Source organism: Megascapheus bottae, chromosome 2 (genome assembly GCF_031878675.1).
Source record: "Megascapheus bottae isolate mThoBot1 chromosome 2, mThoBot2.hap1, whole genome shotgun sequence".
Classification (NCBI taxonomy): Eukaryota; Metazoa; Chordata; class Mammalia; order Rodentia; family Geomyidae; genus Megascapheus; species Megascapheus bottae.
The window spans coordinates 93,136,732-93,158,538 of NC_143510.1; the positions used below are offsets into that span (position 1 = coordinate 93,136,732).

The 21,807-nt window shown below is 55.9% G+C and overlaps 2 protein-coding genes across 2 annotated transcripts; one reads left to right on the plus strand and one right to left on the minus strand.

Annotated features, from left to right (window-relative positions):
* Positions 1–1,475: 1,475 nt before the first annotated feature.
* Mcat (malonyl-CoA-acyl carrier protein transacylase) lies at positions 1,476–7,793 on the minus strand. Its single transcript, XM_090328860.1, has 4 exons — positions 7,362–7,793; positions 6,301–6,388; positions 4,479–4,696; positions 1,476–2,384 (listed from the first exon to the last, which is right to left on the minus strand). The coding sequence occupies exons 1-4, from the start codon at positions 7,776–7,778 to the stop codon at positions 1,926–1,928; spliced, it is 1,182 nt and encodes a 393-aa protein (XP_090184986.1). The 5' UTR covers positions 7,779–7,793; the 3' UTR covers positions 1,476–1,925.
* Positions 7,794–18,426: 10,633 nt separating this feature from the next.
* On the plus strand, positions 18,427–20,642 carry Tspo (translocator protein). The gene is made up of 3 exons (XM_090328861.1): positions 18,427–18,672; positions 19,363–19,501; positions 20,408–20,642. The coding sequence occupies exons 1-3, from the start codon at positions 18,491–18,493 to the stop codon at positions 20,591–20,593; spliced, it is 507 nt and encodes a 168-aa protein (XP_090184987.1). The 5' UTR covers positions 18,427–18,490; the 3' UTR covers positions 20,594–20,642.
* The last annotated feature ends 1,165 nt before the right edge of the window (positions 20,643–21,807 follow it).

The window sequence follows — 21,807 nt, forward strand, 5'->3', positions numbered from 1 at the left end:
TTAGTGCCTAGGCTGGCTTTGAACCGCCATCCTCAGATCTCAGCCTCCGTGCCCAGCAGACAGAATGTGAAGCAGGACTCAGGACAGCCCTCCTCAGGCTCTGGACATGGCTGCCCCACACCGGGGGCCTTGCCCTACCGAACTCTCTTCCTGCCCTGCCAGTGCCTCAAGTCCTGTTGCCCCATCGCTGTGGACAGGAGCACGGGGCTCACCTCCTGAACGGAAGGGCACTTGGTTCCACTCTATCCAGAAAAAGCAAAACTAGGTCGGGCCAGACAGCACGACACCACACGTGTCCCCTCCACTGCCCCATGCCCCCTCCACCCTCCCTTCCAGCTCATTTTTTTTGGCTTGTACTTGGGGCTTCGGTCTGTCTGGTTGTTCAAGGCTAGTGCAGTACCACTCGAGCCACAGCTCCACCTCCAGCCTTTTGGTAATCTACTGGAGATGAGTCTCATGGGCTTTCCTGCGCTAGCTGGCTTCAAACCATGATCCTAGCTCTCCTGAATAACTAGAATTACACGTGTGGGCCACTAGTGCCAAGCTGGTCTTTTTTCCTGACCCAGATCTGAGCTCTCAGCCTCTTGCGTGTTGGGCTGGCGCTCTGCTGCTTGAGCCACACCTCCAGCCCACCCTTTCAGTTACCTCTCCCAAGGGGGAGCATTAGCCCTCCTGGCACAGATGACGCTGTCTGTCCATCCTGGGTTGGTGAACCCTACAGCTTCCTTCCGTCCTATGGGACACGGCCAGGGCTTCCACTGGGAGGCGGGGTGGAACCACCTTGCAACCCAAGGCTCTCCCTGCAGGGACTGGGGACACCTGCCTCCTGGGAGGAGGTTGAAAAGTCCTGTCGGCCTGAGTCTTGGGAGCTCCCCCCCCCATTCTCCTGGTGCCGGGCTGGCTTAGGTTTGGGATTGTCCTCCAGGACGTCCCTGTGCTGGAATCTGCAGTGACTCAGCTGCCCCTGGGGTCTCAGTGACACAACAGTTGTCTGTGAGCTGGACAGACCCACACCAGGACACGTGGGTCCACCTGAGGCCAGCCCTCTGGTGCAGGACTTGTCAGTGCCTCTCATGGTAACAGCAATGGTAAGCCAGATGCAGATCCATCCCCAGGGTCTCCCACTGTCACTGGAGATGGCAGCTGAGATTGGCTCCTAAGTCACCAGTGTACGGAGTGAGGCTGAGCAGGGCTGGGCTCCGAGGGAGGCCAGTGCCGTGCCTGGCCACAGGTGCCCAGTGTGCACGGATGGTGCCCGTGGATGACCAGGAAAGCATTCTCCAAGGGGAGCCTGGAGCTGCCTGGGGCCAGGAGCCCCGGTGTCCTCTGCCCAGGCGTGCACATGCTCTGGGGTACACAGCAGGCCTGGAGAGGTAGAGGAGTACTTTTTGGATGTGTAAGGAACCAGAAACTCCTGCCATCTCCCAAGCCAGGGGGTAGCAAGGTGGCTGCTGACATCACTAGGACCTAACACCTTTTATATTTATATTTTTTATTTTTATAGATTGTGGGGCTTGAACTCAGGGCCTGGACATGGTCCCTGAGCATTTGTGATCAAGGCTAGCACTTTACCTCTTTAAGCCACAGCTCCATTTCCAGATTCTTGGTAGTTCACTGGAGGTAAGAATCTTGCAGGGACTTTTCTGCCCAGGTTGGCTTTGAACCACGATCCTCAGATCTCAGCCTCCTGAGTAGCTAGGATGATAGGCCACCACACCCGGCCTTTAGATGCAGGGCAGAGCCCTGGACCCAGGCGGCCTGCCGGCTGTGGGGCAGTGGAATCCCTCTGGTGCAGCATGCCCCCGGCATGCACAGGGAGACCTGGGGCAGGGCCTGGATGTCATGGGGGGTGGGAGGCAGGTCACCTGGCCATTAAACTGCTCTGTCCCCCACAGCCCTGCTTCTCGCTCAGCCTGAAGGTAGGGTCACTGCAGGGCCTCTGAAGTGCCAGGCTCGGTGGCGCCGGGCTCTGGGTCCTGGCTGCCCTCCATCACATCCACGTGGCTGTAGGACCTCCAGGCCTGCAGGTTGCAGCTCCTCAGGATGCTCCCGAGCTGTGTCCCGGGGCCCACCTCGAACGTGCTGGGGAATGTGACCCCCTTTCTCCTCTGGTAAATGTTGTGCATGGTCTGCTCCCACTTCACGGGGGACACCACCTGCTGGCCCAGCAGCTTCTGGATGTGCTTTGGGTGCCCGTAGCGGTTCCCACTAACGTTGGAGTACACGGGCACCAGTGGCTTCTTCATGTCAATGGTCTTCAGAACATGGGTCAGGGGCGCCACCGCGGGCTCCATGAGGCGAGTGTGGAAGGCGCCGCTCACTGGCAGCATCCGGGCGCGCCGGAAGTGGAACTTAGAGGAGTTCTTCTGGAGAAACTGCAGAGCCTGGGGGGAGGGGGACGGCTTAGGGCGGGCACTGTCAAGGGAAGAACACTCAGCCACGCCCACCACACCCAGAGTGCAGACACAAGCCTGCACTGGTGGTGAGCCGCCGCTGGCCCTGTGCCCCTCCTGTGCTCAGAACATGATGATGTAGCTACACACACACACACACACACACACACACACACACACACACACACACACGCTGGCCCTGTGCCCCTCCTGTGCTCAGAACATGATGATGTATCTACACACACACACACACACACACACACACACACACACGCTGGCCCTGTGCCCCTCCTGTGCTCAGAACATGATGATGTATCTACACACAGCTCGTGTTTTTTGTTGGTGGTCCTAGGGTTTGGACTTGGGGCTCTGCCCCTGAGCCATGCCCTCGCCTTTAATTTAGGTTCTCGTCCCACTGAATCTGGCTGCAGTGTCCCTGCTGTCTTCCAGGAAGCTGACCATTCACATGCTCCACGGGTGACCACAGTAGGCATGAGAACCTGTTCACGTGGACACCCGTGGACACGTGGATACCATGGACACGCAGCCTGTCCCGGCCCCGGGCACTTTGCATGTGCACATGTGGTCTGTCCTGGCTCACGGCCGTTCCTGTCCAAACCACTTCTTCCTCATCTCAGAATGAGTTAGGACATCAGCCACTCCACAGAGAGGCTGGGACGAGGTTAGGTGCTTGACGACCTTTGACAGTCACCTATCAAGTACATATGGCTCCAATTAGAATCCTGTTGCCCCTGTTGTTATCAAGCTGGCTTAAAACATTTGTGTTTTTGCCAGCCCTGTGCCTTGAACTCAGGGCCTGAGCATTGTCCTTGGGCTTTCTCAAAGCTAAAGCTCTGCCACTTGAGCCACAGCACTATTTCTGTTTTTTTTCTATATATATGGTATTGAAGAATTGAACCCGGGTCTTCATGCATACTAGGCAAGCACTTTTACCACTAGGCCAAACTCCCGGCCCTAAAGCATTTTTTAAAAAGACTTACAGTGGGGCCAGGAGTTTGGCTTAGTGGATAAAGTGCCTAGCATGCATGAAGATCGGGTTAGATTCCTCAGTACCCCACATACATAGAAAAAAAGCCAGAAGTGGTGCTGAGGCTCAAGTGGTAGAGCTCTAGCCTTGAGAAAGTCCAAGGCCAGTGCTCAGGCCCTGAGCTCAAGCCCAGGATTGGCAGTAAATAAATACATAATAAATTATACTTAAAAAAAAAAAGACTTACGGTGTAAGCCAGGCGTAGTGGCTACTCAGGAGGCTGAGATCTGAGGATCGTAGTTCAAAGCCAGTCTGGGCACTAAAGTCCATGAGCCTCTTATCTCCAATTAACCACCAGAAAACTAGAAGTGGTTCTGTGGCTCATGGAATAGGGTGGTAGCTTTGAGCTGAAGAATTCAGGGACAGAGCCCAGGCCCAGGCCCGGAGTTCAAGTCACATGACTGCCCCCCCCCACACACAAAAAACTTAAAGAGTGCAGCCCACAATTACTTCAGGTTCACCGCTCGAGTGCTGAGCCAAGCCTGCCTATCCTTCCATAATCTTCAAGGCAAATCAGAAGAAAAACCCAGTGCCACTCCCCAGAACTCTTGAGCCGGCAGCCCCTGCAACTTCTCCAGAGAAGAACCCTCCCACCTGCAGGCCTGGCCCCCACCAGGGATCACCTGACCTGACAGGCCACAGCTGCTGTTCTGAAAACAAGAGAATCTGCAAAGATCTTCATTCAGGAAGTAGTATCCTCTTTTTCTTTTTGTGTGTGGCAGTGTTAGAGTTTGAAGTAGACCTCATGCTTGCTAGGTAGGCACACTTCTTTTTATTTCAGCCAGTCCTGGGACTTGAACTCAGGGCCTAGGCACTGTCATTGAGTTTTTTCCAAGGCTAGCACTCTACCACTTGAACCACAGCACCACTTCTGGCTTTTCCTGTGTATGTGGTACCAAAGATGGAACCTGGGTCTCTGTGCACACTAGGCAGCACTCTACCATTTGGCCACACTCCCAGCCCTTGGGCACTATTCTTGAAGCACAGCTGGCAGGGTGTCCCCTTCCACCAGCAGACTGGTCTAGGAGGCCACTAACCTGTAGGTGCCCGGAAATCACCCTGAAGTCAGGAGAGAGGAAGTTGGACACCTCACACACGGGATCCTTTATGCCCAAAGACTTGCAGTGTTCTCGGGCTTCCAGACAGGCGAAGGTGAACTTGGACTGAGGCTGGCCGAGGACGGACAGCATCCCGCTGGGGACCGCTTCCGAAGCTTCCTGCATGGCCTCGGCGCGGACCTTCACTGCATACAGGCCTAGCCAGTGAGAAGTGTGTGGCAAAGTCAGAGGCAGGAGACACTCCACCCTGAGCTGCAGACACTATCAGCACCCCGGTCTTGCCCTCCACATCAACCACACGGGGCTGTCACTCCCAGAAAGCAGGGCCTGATGCGGGTACTTCTGTTAGGCCAGATGCGTCCAGTCCTTCCAGAAGGCCACCTGGTGTCTATGGAGAGACTGCTCCAGGAAAGGGTCTGGTGGGGCTCTGCACTGAACAACTGAAGACTCCTAATGTGTGAGCGGCAGAGCAGGGAAGCTGCTACAAAGAACATTCTGCCATCCACGAGCCTCTCCCCACCCCGTTGCTTTGCTTACTTGCTCCCAACTGGTGCTCTACCACTGGAGCCACATCTCCAACCCAGAGTTTCACAGATTTGTTTACCTGGGCTGGTTGTGAACCCCAATCCTCAGATCTCAGTAGCTAGGATTACAGGCGTGGGTCACTAGCACCTGGCTAAGGTTAAAACATTTGATTACTGAGCCAGGCACCGGTAACTCACACCTATAGTCCTAGCCACTCAGGAGGCTGAGATTGGAGGAGGACTGTGATTTCAAGCCTACATGGGCAGGAAAGTCTGGGAGAGTTATCTACAATTAAACCAGAAAACTGGAAGTGGAGCTGTAGTTTAAAGTAGCAGAGTACTAGCCTTGAGTATAAAAGTTCAAGGTCAGGGCCGGGAGTTTGGCCTAGTGTCGAGTGTTTGCCTAGTATGCATGAAGACCGGGTCCAATTCTTCGTACCACATACATAGAAAAAAGCTGGAAGTTACTCAGGAGGCTGAGATCTGAGGATCAAGGTTCAAAGCCAGCCAGGCACAAAAGGACCAATTAACCTTTAGAAAACTGGAAGTGGGGCTTGGCTCAAGGGTAGGACAGGAGCCTAGAGCTGAACAGCTCAGGGACAACACCCAGGCCAGGGGTAGGGTGGTAGCCATGAGTTGAAGAGCTCAGGGACAGTGGCCAGGCTGAATTCAAGCCCCATGACCCACCAAAAAAAAAAAAAAAAAAAAAGAGAGAGAGAAGAAAAAAAAAAAGCTGGAAGTGGTGTTGTGGCTCAAATGGTAGAGTTTTAGTCTTCAGAAAGCCCAAAAACAGTGCTCAGGCCTGAGCTCAAGCACCAGGACTAGCCAAAAAAAAAAAAAAAAAAAAAAAGCTCAAGGACAGAATGTAGGCCCTGAGTTCAAGCTCCATGACACCCCCACCCATAAAAAACGCACATATACACACACACATTTTTTTTTTCTTTTTGTGCTGGTCCAACCAACACCCAGCTAGATCATTATTTTTCAGTTAGTGAACACTTACCAAGTGTTTTAGTCATGCGGAGGTTGAATAGCAGAAGGCACAGGCTGGTTGGGGAGACAGGTAAGCAAGCAGATTTCAGCCCATTACACGAGAGAATGGAAATTCCTATTGGCTCCTCCAGGCTTCACGGGTATCATGGTACAATCTAGCCCCTGAGATCCAATGTCACACCCTTTCCCGCGACCCTACTGGGTCCATTCTCATTGCTGGAAGAGTCCCTGTTCCCAGTGAGCCACCAAGACCACACTTCTAAAACAAACAAACACCACCCTACCTTCAGAAAATTCCATGGCTCCAGCAAACACAAGGGCTGCAAATTCCCCCACACTGAATCCAGCGGCAGCAACGCAGTTCTCAATGACCTGTGGTGACAGATCCACACATGAAGCCAACTTATCTGGGGGATCTCAGGTCCAGGGCTGGCCTGCAAGCTGGCAAGCTGTTCAGCATCACTGCAAACCAAGGTCCACTGGCTGATGCCCCAACTAGAAGAGACACAGAGGAAGCTGTGACAACCAGAGTCTGGCCCTGAGAAATGTCCCTGGCCAGTGCTTATCCTGCTCTGTGCTGAGCAGTGTGTAAACGTTACAGTCACAATTCTTCCTGCATTGGGCATAAGATCAGAAGAGTCCATGTGACTCTTAACTCCAATTAACAGTAAAAAGCAGGGAGTGGAGCTGTGGCTCAAGGAGTAGAGTGTCAGTCTTGAGTGAAAAAGCTCAAGGGCGGGGCCCAGGCCCTGAGTGCCCCAGTACTGGCACACACATATTAACACATATTACTGAACTAGTCTAGGAAACCTAGTCTTTAACCCAACAATGTAGTGTGTGTGGGTGTGTGGTGTATCCTGGGGCTTGGACTCAGGGCTTGTTTGCTTTCCCTAAGCTTTTTTGTTGTTGTTGTTTTGTTTTTGCCAATCCCTGGCTTGGACTCAGGGCCTGAGCACTGTCCTTGGACTTTCTCAAGGCTAGAGCTCTAGCTCTTGAGCCTCAGCACCACTTCCGGCTTTTTTCTATGTATGTGGTACCGAGGAATCGAACCCCAGTCTTCGTGCATGCTAGGCAAGCACTTTAACCACTAGGCCACACTCCCGGCCCTCCCTAAGCGTTTATGCCGGTGGCTAGCGCTCTACCACTCGAACCATGGCTCCACTTCAGGCTTTGTGAACAGCTAACTGGAGATGAGAGTCTCGCAGCCTTGACCCGGGGCTGGCTCTGCACCGGGATCCTCGGACCCTGGGATGACAGGTGCGTGCCAGTGGCGCCTGGCCGTTTGCAACGCAGCCGGGACTGGCAGGCGGGGGCCCCGGGCTGGCCCCGCGGCCGCAGGCCTCACCTTGGGCTTCAGGTGGTGGAGTTTCTCGACGGCGGCCAGCGAGGCCACGAAGATGGCCGGCTGGCAGTGCACGGTGCGGTCCAGGTCCTCCAGCGGGCCGCGCAGGCTCAGCTCCAGCAGGTCGTAGCCCAGCACGCGGCGGGCGGCCTCGTAGAGCTCGCGGACGCGAGGGTAGCCGAGCAGGCCCCGGCCCATGCCCACCGCCTGGCTGCCCTGCCCGGGGAACAGCAGCACCGAGCACTGCGCCGGCGGCCGCCGCGCCGCCCGCGCCCCGTCCCCCGCCGCCTCCCGGAGGAGCCCCGCCACGTCCGCCGCGCCCGGCGGGGGCGCCTGGAAGCTCGAGGCCGCGCGGGCGCCCGCCGCCCGGCCCGGGCCCCGGCCCAGGGCCTTCGCTCCCCACGCCAGGCGCGCGCGCATGGCCAGACGCGGCCCGGGCTCGTCACCGTGGCGACCGAGGCCCGACTGCGGCTGCGCGGCGCGGCGCGGTCCTCCGCGGTCTCCGTCCGGGCTTCCGGCGCCCCGGGGCGGGGAGAAAGGTTCCGCCGTCGCGGGTTCCGCCCAGCCGGGGCTGCTCCGGCGCGGGCCGGGCTCCCCCGACGCCGCCGCCATCTCCAGCCCTCCACGGGGCCAGTAATGCAGCTGTCACCCCTGCTCTGTGCCTGGAATGCGAAGGAGCTTGGAGGTCGGCCGCACTCGCCTCCCTTCCTCGCCTTCTTTCTTTGTGGCCAGTCCCGGGCTGGAGCTCGGGGCCTGCGCACCGGCGCGGCCCCGCAGGGCCAGCGCCCACCTGAGCCTCGGCACCGCTTCGGAGGACTCGAGGCAAGCCCTGTGCCGCCAGGCCCCGCTCCCGGCCCCGCATCCTTCCTGACTCAGCAGGGAGGCCGCCGCCGTCTGTGGGTGCGGCAGTGGCGGGCTGGGCAGGGCGCGAGAGCGGAGGCCCGCTGTGGACAGGCCACACGGCGAGGCGCAGGCGTCGTCCTCCCGCGGCCGCCGTGGTCGTGGCCACGGAAGGGAGGCAGAACCGACATTTGCGTCCGCCCGTCAGTCTGGCAGGAGCTTCTCCGTGTCTTCACGCGGTGTAGGGGAGGGCCGGCTCCGCTGCCGCCTCTTCTTGGGGGGCCTTGGCTTGAACTCACGGTCTGGGCATTGACCCCGAGCGTTTTCACTCGTGCCAGCACGCTCCACTCTGAGGCACAGCGCTCCATCTGGTTTTCCTGGAAGGTAATTGGAGAGGACAGTCTCGTGGAGCCTCCCTCCAGCACCTGGCTTCAACCCCATTCTCAAGGGCTTTGCCTTTATGACCATGTGCCAACCGTCCAGCATCCCAAAGCCATCACACTGAGGTGAGACTTCACCAGAGGGATGTTAAGAGAATGTACAGACCAGTCCATGGTAGATCGCACGAGGAAAGTGGAGGGAAAAGCAGGTAAAACACACAAAAAGAAGAGGAAGTGGAGCAGGGTACTGTGGCTCACGCCTCAGGAGGCTGAGATCTGAGGACCACGGTTCAAAGCCAGCTCAGGGCACTAAAGACCATGAGACTCTTACCTCCAATTAACCACTAGAAAACCGGAAGTGGTGCTATGGCTCTAGGGGTAGGGTGGTTGCCTTGAGCTGAGGAGCTCAGGGACAGCGCCCAGGCCCAGAGTTCAAGCCCCATGACCTGTCGCCCCCCCTCAAAAAAAAAAAGAAACAAAGAAAAGAAAGAAAAGGAAGTGGGAAGACCTGCCCAGGAAGTCCAGGACCCTGAGTAACAAGAGTTCCAGAAAGAGAAGTGAGAAAATAAAAGGAAGGAAATCATTACAGCAACCACACAGAAGGACCAGGCCTTTCTAATCGAAAGGGGCTTCTGGCTTTGTGTGTGTGTGTGTGTGTGTGTGTGTGTGTGTGTTCGGTTGTGGGGCTTGAACTCTGGCCCTAGGCACTGTCTCGTCAGCTCAAAGCCACTGCCCTACCCCTTGAGCCACAGCACCACTTCCAGTTTTCTAGTGGTTAATTGGACATAAGAGTTTCATGGACTTTAGGGCTGGCTTTGAATCTCAGTCCTGAGATCTCAGCCTTCTGAGTAGCTAGGATTATAGCATGAGCCACCATGTCTGGCTTTTTTTTTTTTTCCCTTCGTTTTTGCTGGTAAGTTGGAGTCTCACAGACTTTCCTGCCTGGGTTGGCTTCAAACTGTGATTGTCAAATATCAGATTTCTGTGTAGTTATGATTAAAGCTGTGAACCACCAGAACCTAACATGGAAGCCAGATCTTAAACTCTTCCCAGATGAACCAAAAAGGTTGCAGACAAGGCCACTACGACAGAACATGTTTGTCTGCTCTGCAGCCCAAGCACACTGTTGATCACTAGACCTCGTGGGTCTAGGACAGCTTCCCCCCCCTCACCTCCTAGTCCTGGAGTTTGAACTCAGGGCCTGGGCACTGTCCCTGATCCTCTTTGGGCTCAAGTCTAGTGCTTAGAGATGAGTCTCATGGGGAATTTTTTTTTGTCAGTCATGGGACATGAACTCTGGGCCTGGGCTCTGTCCCTGAGCTCTTCAGCTCAAGGCTACCACCCTATCCTTGAGCCAAGCCCCACTTCCCATTTTTACAGAGGTTAAGTGGAGATAAGAGTTTCAGGTGGTTTTGTGCCCAGGCTGGCTTTGAACCTTGATCCTCAGATCTTAGCCTCCTGAATAGCTAGGATTACAGGCGTGAGCCCGGCTCTTTCTCTTTTTGATTATTTATTTATTTATTTATTTATTTATTGCCAACCAGTTCTGGTGCTTGAACTCAGGACCAGAGCACTGTCCTTGGGCTTTCTCAAGGCTACGGCTATACCTTGAGCCACAGCTTTTTCTGTGGATGTGGTACTTAGGAATCGAACCTGGGTCTCCATGCATGCTAGGTAAGCCCTCTATCACTAAGCCATGCTCCTGGCCTGGGACAACTGTTAATTTTGCTTTGTTACTCAGCCAAACCTCTCAGTCTACCATGGAAGATGGCACAGGCTTTCTGGCAAGAACTTGTAACAGGAGAGGTTTACCCCAGACTAAAGGGAAGCAGGAGAGGGAAGATGCTGCGGGCTGTTTTCTGTGGCCAACACTGGCCAGTGTTTGGATGGTTCATACAGGAGAGCACGGTTTTAGAGGCTGGGAAGTCCAAAGTCAAGGAGCTGTTGGCGGGGACTCTGCAAACCGGTCACATTTGAGAGGCAGAACAGAACTGACATTTTTGTTTGCTTGTTTTTGTGGGTCATGGGGCTTGAACTTGGCCTTGGCTCTTCAGCTCAAGGCTACCACCCGACTCTTGAGCCAAGCCCCACTTCCTGTTTTCTAGAGGTTAATTGGAGATAGGAGTCTCAGGTCCTTTTGTGCCCGGACTGGCTTTGAACCTCGATCCTCAGATCTCAGCCTCCTGGGTAGTTAGGATGACAGGCTGAGCCACCGCGCCCAGCGAACTGACATTTCTAATGGATGCACTCTCCAGACAACCCCCTGATGAATGAAAGCAGGAGTGGGTTCGTTACTGTGAGCCTGCCTTGTCAGGGGTTTTTAGTCCTCGGTCCTGAAGGAGGGATAGGAAGAACACGCCCCGACCAGGACAAGCCAAGAAAAGAGAGGGCCGACTGACCACCCGCACCAGCCCTCCCTCGCCCAGGGGACAATCAGGGAGACTGGTCGAGGCAGGAACTCGTTTATTGAGGAAGTCCATTCAGCTAACATAGGGTGCAGGAGCCTATCAGCACAAGGTGGGCAGGGCGGGGGAAGGGTTGGGCCTATCCCAGAGGTGGCCTTAACCACAGCCACACCTTCCAACCAGTGGCAGGCACCATCTCAGCCAGGTGCTGTCCCAAGAGCAGGGAATGAGCACTGGGCCGCGAGTGAGGCCTCCTTTTACAGCATAGGTTTCCATTGCCCTGCTGTGCTCCACACTGCCTGACCCGGCTGCCTTTTCAAGGCGGCCCCTGCTTCCCTCTCCCCACCACACCATGGGATTAAATTTCCACAAGATTTGGTTTTTGGTCGTCGGAGGGGAACCTTCAAAACATGGAGGATGCATAAGCCAGACTGGAGGAACCGTCAAGACGGCAGCCAGGGCACCTTGGGTGGGGGGGAGGCAAAGGGCGGGACCCCAGGGTGATGGGAGCCAGAATCTGCTCTGTAAAGGAAGGTGCCCAGCGCTCAGAAAGCTTGTGAGAGTGACAGGCTGGAACCCGCATGGTGGTGATGCTGAGGGTGGCTGGCTGCCTGTTTCCTTTTCCTATGAGCAGGGGATGTCTTCCGGCTGCGACTCCAGGTGGAGAAGACAGCAGTGCATACACAGATACAGGGAGAATGGCACTTGTCACCCAAATGGTCTAGGGTGTGCTAGTGTGTGTGTGTGTGTGTGTGTGTGTGTGTGTGGTGTGTGTATGGTGTGTGTGTGTGGTGTGTGTGTATGCTGTGTGTGTGTATGGTATGTGTATGGTGTGTGTGTATGCTGTGTGTGTGTGTGGTGTGTGTGTATGCTGTGTGTGTGTATGGTATGTGTATGGTGTGTGTGTATGGTGTGTGTATGGTGTATGTGTATGGTGTGTGTATGGTGTGTGTGTATGCTGTGTGTGTGTGTGGTGTGTGTGTATGCTGTGTGTGTGTATGGTATGTGTATGGTGTGTGTGTATGGTGTGTGTATGGTGTGTGTGTATGGTGTGTGTATGGTGTATGTGTATGGTGTGTGTGTGTATGGTGTGTGTGTGTATGGTGTGTGTATGGTGTATGTGTATGGTGTGTGTGTGTGGTGTGTGTGTATGCTGTGTGTGTATGGTATGTGTATGGTGTGTGTGTGTGGTGTGTGTATGGTGTGTGTATGGTGTGTGTGTATGGTGTGTGTGTGTGTGGTGTGTGTCTGGTGTGTGTGTATGGTGTGGTGTGTGTGGTGTGTGGTGTGTATATATATATGTGTGTGTGTATGGTGTGGTGTGTATGGTATATGTACGGTGTGGTGTGTACGGTGTGGTGTGTATGGTGTGTGTATGGTGTGTGTGTGTGTGGTGTGTGTGTGTGTATGGTGTGTGTCTGGTATGTGTGTATGGTGTGTGGTATGTGTGTGGTGTTGTGTGTATGGTGTGGTGTGTGTGTATGGTGTGTGTGTGTCTGGTGTGTGTATGGTGTGTGTGTGTATGGTGTGTGTGTGGTGTGTCTGGTATGTGTGTGGTATGTGTGGTGTGTATGGTGTGGTGTGTGTATGGTGTGCATGGTGTGTGTACGGTGTGGTGTGTGTATGGTGTGTGTGTATATATATGGGGTGTATATATATGTGTGTGTATATATATGTGTGTGTGTGGTGTGTATGGTGTGTGTGTGGTGTGTATGGTGTGTGTATGGTGTGCATGGTGTGTATGGTGTGGTGTGTGTATGGTGTGTGTGTGTGTCTGGTGTGTGTCTGGTGTGTGTCTGGTGTGTGTATGGTGTGTGTGTGTGTAGGTGTGTGTGTATATATATGGGGTGTATATATATGTGTGTGTATGGTATGTGTATGGTGTGTGTGTGGTGTGTATGGTGTGTGTGTGGTGTGTATGGTGTGTGTGTATGGTGTGTGTATGGTGTGTATGGTGTGGTGTGTGTATGGTGTGTGTGTGTGTCTGGTGTGTGTCTGGTGTGTGTCTGGTGTGTGTATGGTGTGTGTGTGTGTAGGTGTGTGTGTATATATATGGGGTGTATATATATGTGTGTGTATGGTATGTGTATGGTGTGTGTGTGGTGTGTGTGGTGTGTATGGTGTGGTGTGTGTATGGTGTGTGTGTGGTGTGTATGGTGTGTGTGTACGGTGTGTGTGTACGGTGTGTGTGTGTATGGTGTGTGTGTACGGTGTGGTGTGTGTGTGGTGTGTGTGGTGTGTATGGTGTGGTGTGTGTATGGTGTGTGTGTGGTGTGTATGGTGTGTGTGTATGGTGTGTGTGTACGGTGTGGTGTGTGTGTGGTGTGTATGGTGTGGTGTGTGTACGGTGTGTGTGTATGGTGTGTGTGTGGTGTGTACGGTGTGGTGTGTGTATGGTGTGTGTGTATGGTGTGTGTGTGGTGTGTACGGTGTGGTGTGTGTATGGTGTGTGTGTATGGTGTGTGTGTGGTGTGTGTGTATGGTGTGTGTGTGGTGTTGTGGTGTGTATGGTGTGTGTGTGGTGTGTGTGTATGGTGTGTGTATGGTGTGTGTGTATGGTGTGTGTATGGTGTGTGTGTATGGTGTGTGTGGTGTGTGTGTGGTGTGTATGGTGTGGTGTGTGTGTGTGGTGTGTGTGTATGGTGTGTGTGGTGTGTGTACGGTGTGGTGTGTGTGTATGGTGTGTGTGTACGGTGTGTGTGTGGTGTGTGTGTAGTGTGTGTGTATGGTGTGTGTATGGTGTGTGTGTATGGTGTGTGTATGGTGTGTGTGTATGGTGTGTGTGTGGTGTGTGTGTATGGTGTGTGTATGGTGTGTGTGTATGGTGTGTGTATGGTGTGTGTGTATGGTGTGTGTGTGGTGTGTGTATGGTGTGTGTATGGTGTGTGTGTGGTGTGTGTGTATGGTGTGTGTATGGTGTGTGTGTATGGTGTGTGTGTGGTGTGTGTGTATGGTGTGTGTATGGTGTGTGTGTATGGTGTGTGTATGGTGTGTGTATGGTGTGTGTGTGGTGTGTGTGTATGGTGTGTGTATGGTGTGTGTGTATGGTGTGTGTGTGGTGTGTGTGTATGGTGTGTGTATGGTGTGTGTGTATGGTGTGTGTGTGGTGTGTGTGTATGGTGTGTGTGTGGTGTGTGTGTATGGTGTGTGTATGGTGTGTGTGTATGGTGTGTGTATGGTGTGTGTGTATGGTGTGTGTGTGGTGTGTGTGTATGGTGTGTGTATGGTGTGTGTGTGGTGTGTGTGTATGGTGTGTGTATGGTGTGTGTGTATGGTGTGTGTGTGGTGTGTGTGTATGGTGTGTGTATGGTGTGTGTGTATGGTGTGTGTATGGTGTGTGTATGGTGTGTGTGTGGTGTGTGTGTATGGTGTGTGTGTGGTGTGTGTGTATGGTGTGTGTGTGGTGTGTGTGTATGGTGTGTGTGTGGTGTGTGTGTATGGTGTGTGTATGGTGTGTGTGTATGGTGTGTGTGTATGGTGTGTGTATGGTGTGTGTGTATGGTGTGTGTGTGGTGTGTGTGTATGGTGTGTGTATGGTGTGTGTGTATGGTGTGTGTGTGGTGTGTGTGTATGGTGTGTGTGTGGTGTGTGTGTATGGTGTGTGTATGGTGTGTGTGTATGGTGTGTGTGTGGTGTGTGTGTATGGTGTGTGTATGGTGTGTGTGTATGGTGTGTGTATGGTGTGTGTATGGTGTGTGTGGTGTGTGTGTGGTGTGTGTGTGGTGTGTATGGTGTGGTGTGTGGTGTGTGTGTATGGTGTGTGTATGGTGTGGTGTGTGGTGTGGTGTGTGGTGTGTGTGTATGGTGTGTGTGTATGGTGTGTGTGTGTGGTGTGTGTGTGTGTCCGCGCACGCGCACACCCAGCACGGAGGAGGTGTGAACTCACGACTTCTTCACGTGCTCGCCCGGCCTCGCTCCAGCCGCCCCTGCAGGCCCAGCCTTTTCCCGGTCCATCGGGAGGTGGCCCCCGTCAGGTCACCCGGCCCTCAGGATTCCAGGCGCCAGCAGGGTCCGGCCTGGCTGGGCCTGGCCGCGGGCAAGGGCCGCGGGGTGCTGGAGGCCGCCCCTCGGGGACGCCAGCCTTCGGGGACGCCACCCACCTCGGGGACGCCCCCTCGCCGCGCGCAGGCGGTGCCGTGGGACAGCGCCCAGGGCCTTAGGGCTCCAACAAGCCGGGGTCTGACCACCGTCGGGGAAGGGAGGGCAAGGCGGGAGTGAGAGCGGAGCAGGGGGCGGGGCCTCCCCTGGGCGTGGCCGGCCGGTGGGCGGGGTCCGGACGGGCGTGGCCGGGTGGGCGTGGCCGGGGTGGGGCGAGGCGGGCGAGGCCAGCCACCGCCTCCCCGCGCGGAGTCTTCCGGGATCGAGTGGAGCCCGGGCGGTGGTGAGTGGGGCTCCTGTCGCGGGTCGGAGGGGACGCGGGCAGGGCGCCCACCGCGGTGCCATCCTGGCCGCACTCGCCCTTGCGCGGGGGGCCAGCGTCAGGGGTTCATGCAGAGCAGCACGTAGGCCCAGGAGCGTTCGATCGGGGAGCCCAGGACGGGGCCTCCGCGCGGCCCGGGGCGCCGCCTGGCAGGGCCGGGGAGCCGGCCCGTGAGCTCCCCTGCTGCGGGCGGGGCGCGGGGACCCGAGGCTCTGCAAAGACACCTGTGGGTCCACGTCAGGCCGCCGCCCGTGGGGCCGGGCTCCGTCCGCCCGTGGTGGATCCCCAGCCTGCTTCCTCCAGGCCGGGTGCCCCCTCCCCACCCCGTGTCCGCAGCTGGCCACGGCCGGGCCACCACTGCACCGCGTCCCGCTGGCCGCCGGGAACCTTGGCCCCGGGGGTGGCTGACAGCGAGCCTGTTTGTCCTGCTCCTAGGGGTTCTTTTTTTAAGGTACTGGGATTGGAACCCAGGGCCTTGGAACCCACCCCCCCCCCCCGCCCCCGCTGCGGTTCTCACCTAATTCCTGCCCAGACCTGTGTCTGGGCTTCCCTTGCGGCTGAGATCACAGGCAGGGTGCACCCTGGAGTTTTACTGCTGCTGCTGGCCTGGCACCGCCCTCCTCCCCCAGAGCTCCAGAGCTCGGGACGGCAGGCCTGCTTCTGTGCCCAGCTGCTGACTCTTCTTCCCGGGACTGGCCTTGAATTGCAGTCCTCCCATTCTCAGCCTCCCAAGTGGCTAGGGTCACAGGTCATCTGCGCTGGGCTGCCCTCTGACTTCTGGATGTTCCTCCAGTGGCGTTCAAGCAGTGCCTGAATGCACTTTAAGAAGTGACTGCCCCCGACCCCAGCCCCAGCCCCCACTCAGAACTCCTGATCACCTGTTGGCCATGGATCCTTCTAGACTTATCTGTGGCACACTGATTGAAGAAGCTCACAAATGCTATAATGAAGAGGACCAGGCATGAGTCACCTCAACATGGAGAGAGACAAGGCCTAGGCCAGGCTAGGGTTCAGTGTGGGCCCAATACTGATACCCACACCCCACTTGGACCCCCAGCAAGTTGGAAGCAGAGCTAAGGCTGGACTCTCATTCACCTTCTGGAAGAGACAGAAAATACTGTAGAGGGCCGGTGCGTGGCTTTGGTCCTCTGCTGGGCCCCCGGCCCCATCCCTGTTTTGGGGGCTCCCAGGCCCTCTTAGGCACCCTCCTTCCCCAGGAGCTGGTCTGTGGCCCAGCACAGCCTCACCCAGGGTGACTCAGCTTGCTGGGCTTCACCCCACGCCTGTCTGCCCCCTCGTTGGGTGATTCAGGCATCCGTAGGGCCCAGAGGTCCTGAGAAGGTCAGTGCTGGCACTCTCCACTGAGGAGTTGGACCTCCCGGTTTTAGGGAGGGCCCTTTGATGACTGGGGCCCAGCGGATGATAAACAAGGCCTACGTCTTCCTGTTTCCAGTTCCTGAAGTTGGCCTTGGGGTGCCCCCACCTCCATGGCTGAGGCTGTGCACTGGACCTGGTGATGCACTCTGCAGCCTGCTGGCAGAGCACACCGGCTTGGCAAGTTCCCGGTACCTCGTGGGCCTCCCCTCCCCCTCCACAATGCGGGGGAGGGGGCAGTGACTGTACTGCAACACAGACCTTTAAAACCAGGAGCTGGGGGAAGGAAGCCCTTTAGCAAGGGCTCCCGCAGGGACCCCACGGAGTGGACGTTAGGTTGTGGTTGCCCAGGGCTGGGCTGGCACTGGCGGGGAGTGACTGCTGGCAGGCACAGGGCTTTTATTTTGCCAGTCCTGGGGCTTGAACTCAGGATCTGGACACTGTCCCTGGGCAATCTCAAGGCTAGCACTCTACCACTTGAGCCACAGCACCACTTTTAGCTTTTCTGTGTATGTGGTACTGAGGAATCGAACCCAGGGCTTCATGCATGCTGGATAAGCACTCTATCACTAGGCCACGCTCCTGACTCCCAGGGTTTCTTTGTCAAGGATGAAGCTATAAACTCGGGGAACACACCGGGTGCCTGACGGGCTTGAACTCGAGGTGCTTTACTCAAGGCTTGTGTTTTTAGCTCTTTGAACCACAGTGCCTTGTCCAGTTTTCTCATGGTTAATTGGAGATAACCAACTGCCAAACTTCCCTGCCCGAGCTGGTGAGCCCATCCTGTTCTACACAGTGCCAGCACCCGCCGTGCAGCTTTACATGGTCAGATTTCTAGTCAGTAAGCCAAGAGGGAAGATTGTTAAGTTCAGGGCCAGCCAGGGTCTACACAGCAAGATCCTCTCACACAAGACCAAGCCCTGGCAGGAGTCGCCAAACTCAGCACGGGTGGTGAGGAGACAGGGTCTTGGTGTCTTCTCTTATCAAGGCTGGCCTGGAGCTCAGGCCTTGTGAGCAATGGGGTTTTGGAGGTGTGTGGCACCCACCTTGGCAGGGCTGTGCACTTTCCTGTCCAAACCAGGGAAGTTGGTGTCTAACATTTCATTTGGAACTAGTTTTATCTAATGAGCTTGAATTCAGGGATTGGGATCTTGCTTAGCTTTCTTGCTTAAGGCTAGTTGTCTACCATTTGACTCCAGCTCCACCTCTGGCTTTTTGGTGGCTAACAGGAGAAAGAGTCTCATGAACTGGGCACTGGTGGCTCAGGCCTGTAACCCTAGCTACTCAGGAAGCTGAGGTCTGAGGATTGCTGTGTTTGTAGCCAGCCCTACAATTAAGCTCCAGAAAACCAGAAGTGGTGTGGTGTGGGGCTCAACCTAAAAGCTGGTAGTAGAGTATGGCTCAACGGCAGATGGCTAGTTTTGAGCAAAAAAATCTCAGCCTCTGGAGTAGCTGGAATTCCAGACGTGTGCCATGGTGCCAAACCACATCTCATTCTACTGCAAAGAAATTGAAGAACATGCTAGAAGACACAGGCCTTGACTGGGTCCCAGGAGAGGGAAAGCAGGATGCCTGTTCCTCCGTGGCGGGTCTTCAACCTGAATGGACTGATTGGCTAAGCAATGGGCGAGATTTCTGTGGGGTGCTGGGGATGCCCTCACCCCGGCCCTTCGTTCTTTTGCAGAACCTTCCGGAGTGGCGGCTGCAGCACTCATGGCTCCCTCTTGGATCCCTCCCGTGGGCTTCACCCTGGTGCCCAGCCTAGGGGGCTTTGTGGGCTCCTACTTTGTGCGAGGGGAGGGCCTCCGCTGGCATGCCAGCCTACAGAAGCCCTCGTGGCACCCGCCGCAGTGGGCATTTGCTCCTGTCTGGGGCACGCTCTACTCAGCCATGGGGTAGGTGGATGCGGGTCCCCGGGGGTTCTGGAGGGCGGCCCAGGTTCCCAGGGAGGGAGAGGAGGTTGTGAGCCTGTGCATGGCACAGCTGAACTGAACCTTCTCCCGAGCCTCTGGGAAGCCAGCTCGCCCCCACTCCAAGGAGCCACCCTGGTGTGGTAGGCCTTGATGACAGGTGTCAGGAAAAAGAGAGGTGGCAGAGGTGCACTTCATGGAGGGTCTGCAATGCTCGGGCCTAGTGTGGCATTTTCCAAATCTAGTGTTTGGCAAAGGATTTGCCAGGAATACAGGCTGGCCAGGGGCCCCCAAGCCTGAGTGACCAGTGTGCAGGAGGAAGGGCTCCCCTCCCCACCTCCAGCGGCTTCAGGGTATGGTCAGAGACCGAGTTCCCTCCTGGAATGGTCTCTGAGCCCTGCTCTGGGTCAGCCACCACAGGTGGCTCACCTGTGCATCTTTGCTTTCTCCCACCATCTGAGGCTTAGGCCAAATGTCCTATTGCCAGCAGGGCCCTTGGGTAGATTCAGAGCCTTCTCCACGTGCCTGCCCTTTAGGACAACGCTGTAAACAGTTGGCAGATGCTGTTTCATGTGCGCACGAGTCCCACAGCAATATTTTCTGGACACCATATAGCATTTGGCGACAGCGTCATGAAACTTCTGGCCTATTCTCTGATGGTGACTTCTGTTTCAGATATGGCTCCTACATGATCTGGAAAGAACTGGGGGGCTTCACAGAGAAGGCTGTGGTTCCCCTAGGTCTCTATGCTGGGCAGCTGGCCCTGAACTGGACATGGCCCCCCATCTTCTTTGGTGCCCGAGAAATGGGATGGGTAAGTGTGACCTTGGCCTGACCCCTGCATAGGCCCCGGGGATGTGGGCATCGCACCCAACCAGGTCAGCATCAAGAAGTGGCCTCCAGCTCTTCTCAAACTGAACAGGCTGAAAGCACCTGCAGTCTTTACACTCAGGAGGTGCAGGCGCGAGGATGGCTTGAGCCTCGGTTCCAGGCCAGCCTGGGAACACAGCAAGGCCCAATCTTGGAAAAAAAAAAAAATTCCTGCAGGCACTGGCGGCTCCCATCTCTAATCCTAGTTACTCAGGAGGCCGAGATCTAAGACAAGTTCACAGGACTCTATCTCCAAGACTACTCAGAAAAAGCTGGAGGTGGAGCTCAAGCCTTCAGCAAAAGCAGCTCAGGATACGCACACACACGCACACACGCACACACACGCACACACACGCACACACACACACACACAGTTTCAAGTCAGGCACCACTGTAATCCTAGCTACTCAGGAGGCTGAGATCTGAGGATCACGGTTCGAAACTGGCCTAGCCAGGAAAGTCTGAGACACTATCTCCAGTGAACCACCAGAAAGCCAGAAATGGGCGCTGTGTCTTCAAGTGGTAGAGTGCTAGCCTTGAGCAAAAGAACCCAGGGGTAAGACCCTGGGCCCGAGTTCAAGCCTCATGACTGCACCACCACCACCACCAAACAACAAAAAAAGAAAAATCCCAAAGAACAGAGCTGCCTCCCAGCCAGCAGGGGCCCTGTCCTCTGCTCCATCCACTGGCCTGGGACAGCGCTGCGTGGAGCCCAAGGCCCCAGCCCACAGTCACCAGGAAGGACTTCTGAGTGTGGCAGGGCCCCTGGAGCCTGGAATGGGGCTAAGGGATGCCCCATAAGCCTAGAGCAGCTGGGGACCTGACGCTTCTGTCGCCTCATTTCCCCTAGGCCTTGGTGGACCTCCTGTTTGTCAGTGGAACAGCAGCAGCCACGACCGTTGCCTGGTACCGGGTGAGTCCCCAGGCTGCCAGACTGCTGTATCCCTACCTGGCCTGGCTGGCCTTAGCCACCACGCTCAACTACACCATATGGCGGGATAACCGGGGCCGGCCTGGTAGGCGGCTCCCAGAGTGAGGATGCCAGCCCACCAAGGATGGCCACCGCCAATGCTGGCTAGTGCCTCAGGCAGTGGCAGCCACCATGACCTCTTGGTTGCCTGGCCTATGCCCTGACTGGATCTGGGCTGGGGCCTGTCAGCAGCTTCAGCGGTGGCTTGGCCCAGCCTCACCCAGGCACAGCACTGATGAAGCACGCCGTGTCATTTTCTAGCCAATAAAGTTTTCTAACCCCCTGCACAGTGGCCTCTGTGGGGGACCCTTGGCTGCGGGACAGCAGGGTAGGTCTGCCCAGCCGCCTCATCCAGAAGTGCCATCCAGCACTGCCCATTCTCCTAAGGCCACAAAAGTCCCAGGAGCAGGAGGAACCCTCCCCTCCCTCCCCCCATGCAATCCCCCACCCCAGGATCCAGCGGTGTCACGTAGCTGAGCAGAGGACCTCGGGTGGTCTCTCCCCAAGAATGTAGCCAGGCCATTCACAGCCCAGCGATGCACAGCACCACAGTGGCCTCCACTCGGGACTTGTATGTGGCAGTGACTCGTGTGCTGAGAGCCTTTCAAGGGCAGCAGCCATGCAGAGCTCCCATCCCGTGCAGACTCCTGAAGTCTGTCTACCTTGCCCACTGGTTTCTGTGGTGAGACTGCAGCTGTTACCCAGCTGGAACCCTCCAGCCACAACCAAAGACCCAGGGATGGCACCTGCTGAGCACCCGGTGGGGGTGGGGCGAGCAGTCTCCATGGAAACCCAGTCTGGTGCCTTGCTTTGGGGGTCTGCGTGTACAGACCAGAGCCACTCGCTGCTGGTGAGCAGGGCCACACAAAAATACTGGCAGAAACTAAAGTAGGAAAATACTAGAACTTTACATCTTTGCCCGTAGATGAAAACACCTGCACTCTGGCAGACATAGTAGCTGAGAACAGCTTTTGACTTTATAATCTCAGTTCTCCCGGGCTGCCTTCCCCGCCCACAGCCCACAGAGAACTGGCCTATCAAAGGCAGGGGACAGGACACCAGCCAGGAGGAAGGCCACGCTGGCTCCCCAGAAGATGGGAGCAGCACTCGAGCCCTCATCTGGATGCCTGTGGCTTGCTCAAGTTTCTGGTGGAGTGTGGCTGGCCATAAGGTGCAGGGTCCCCAAATGAACTGCGAGGTTTCCTTGGCACCTTTGGACATATGGAAGACTAGGATCCAAACTTCAGATGCTAGGAATGAAGCCCTTGGTTGACTCCTCC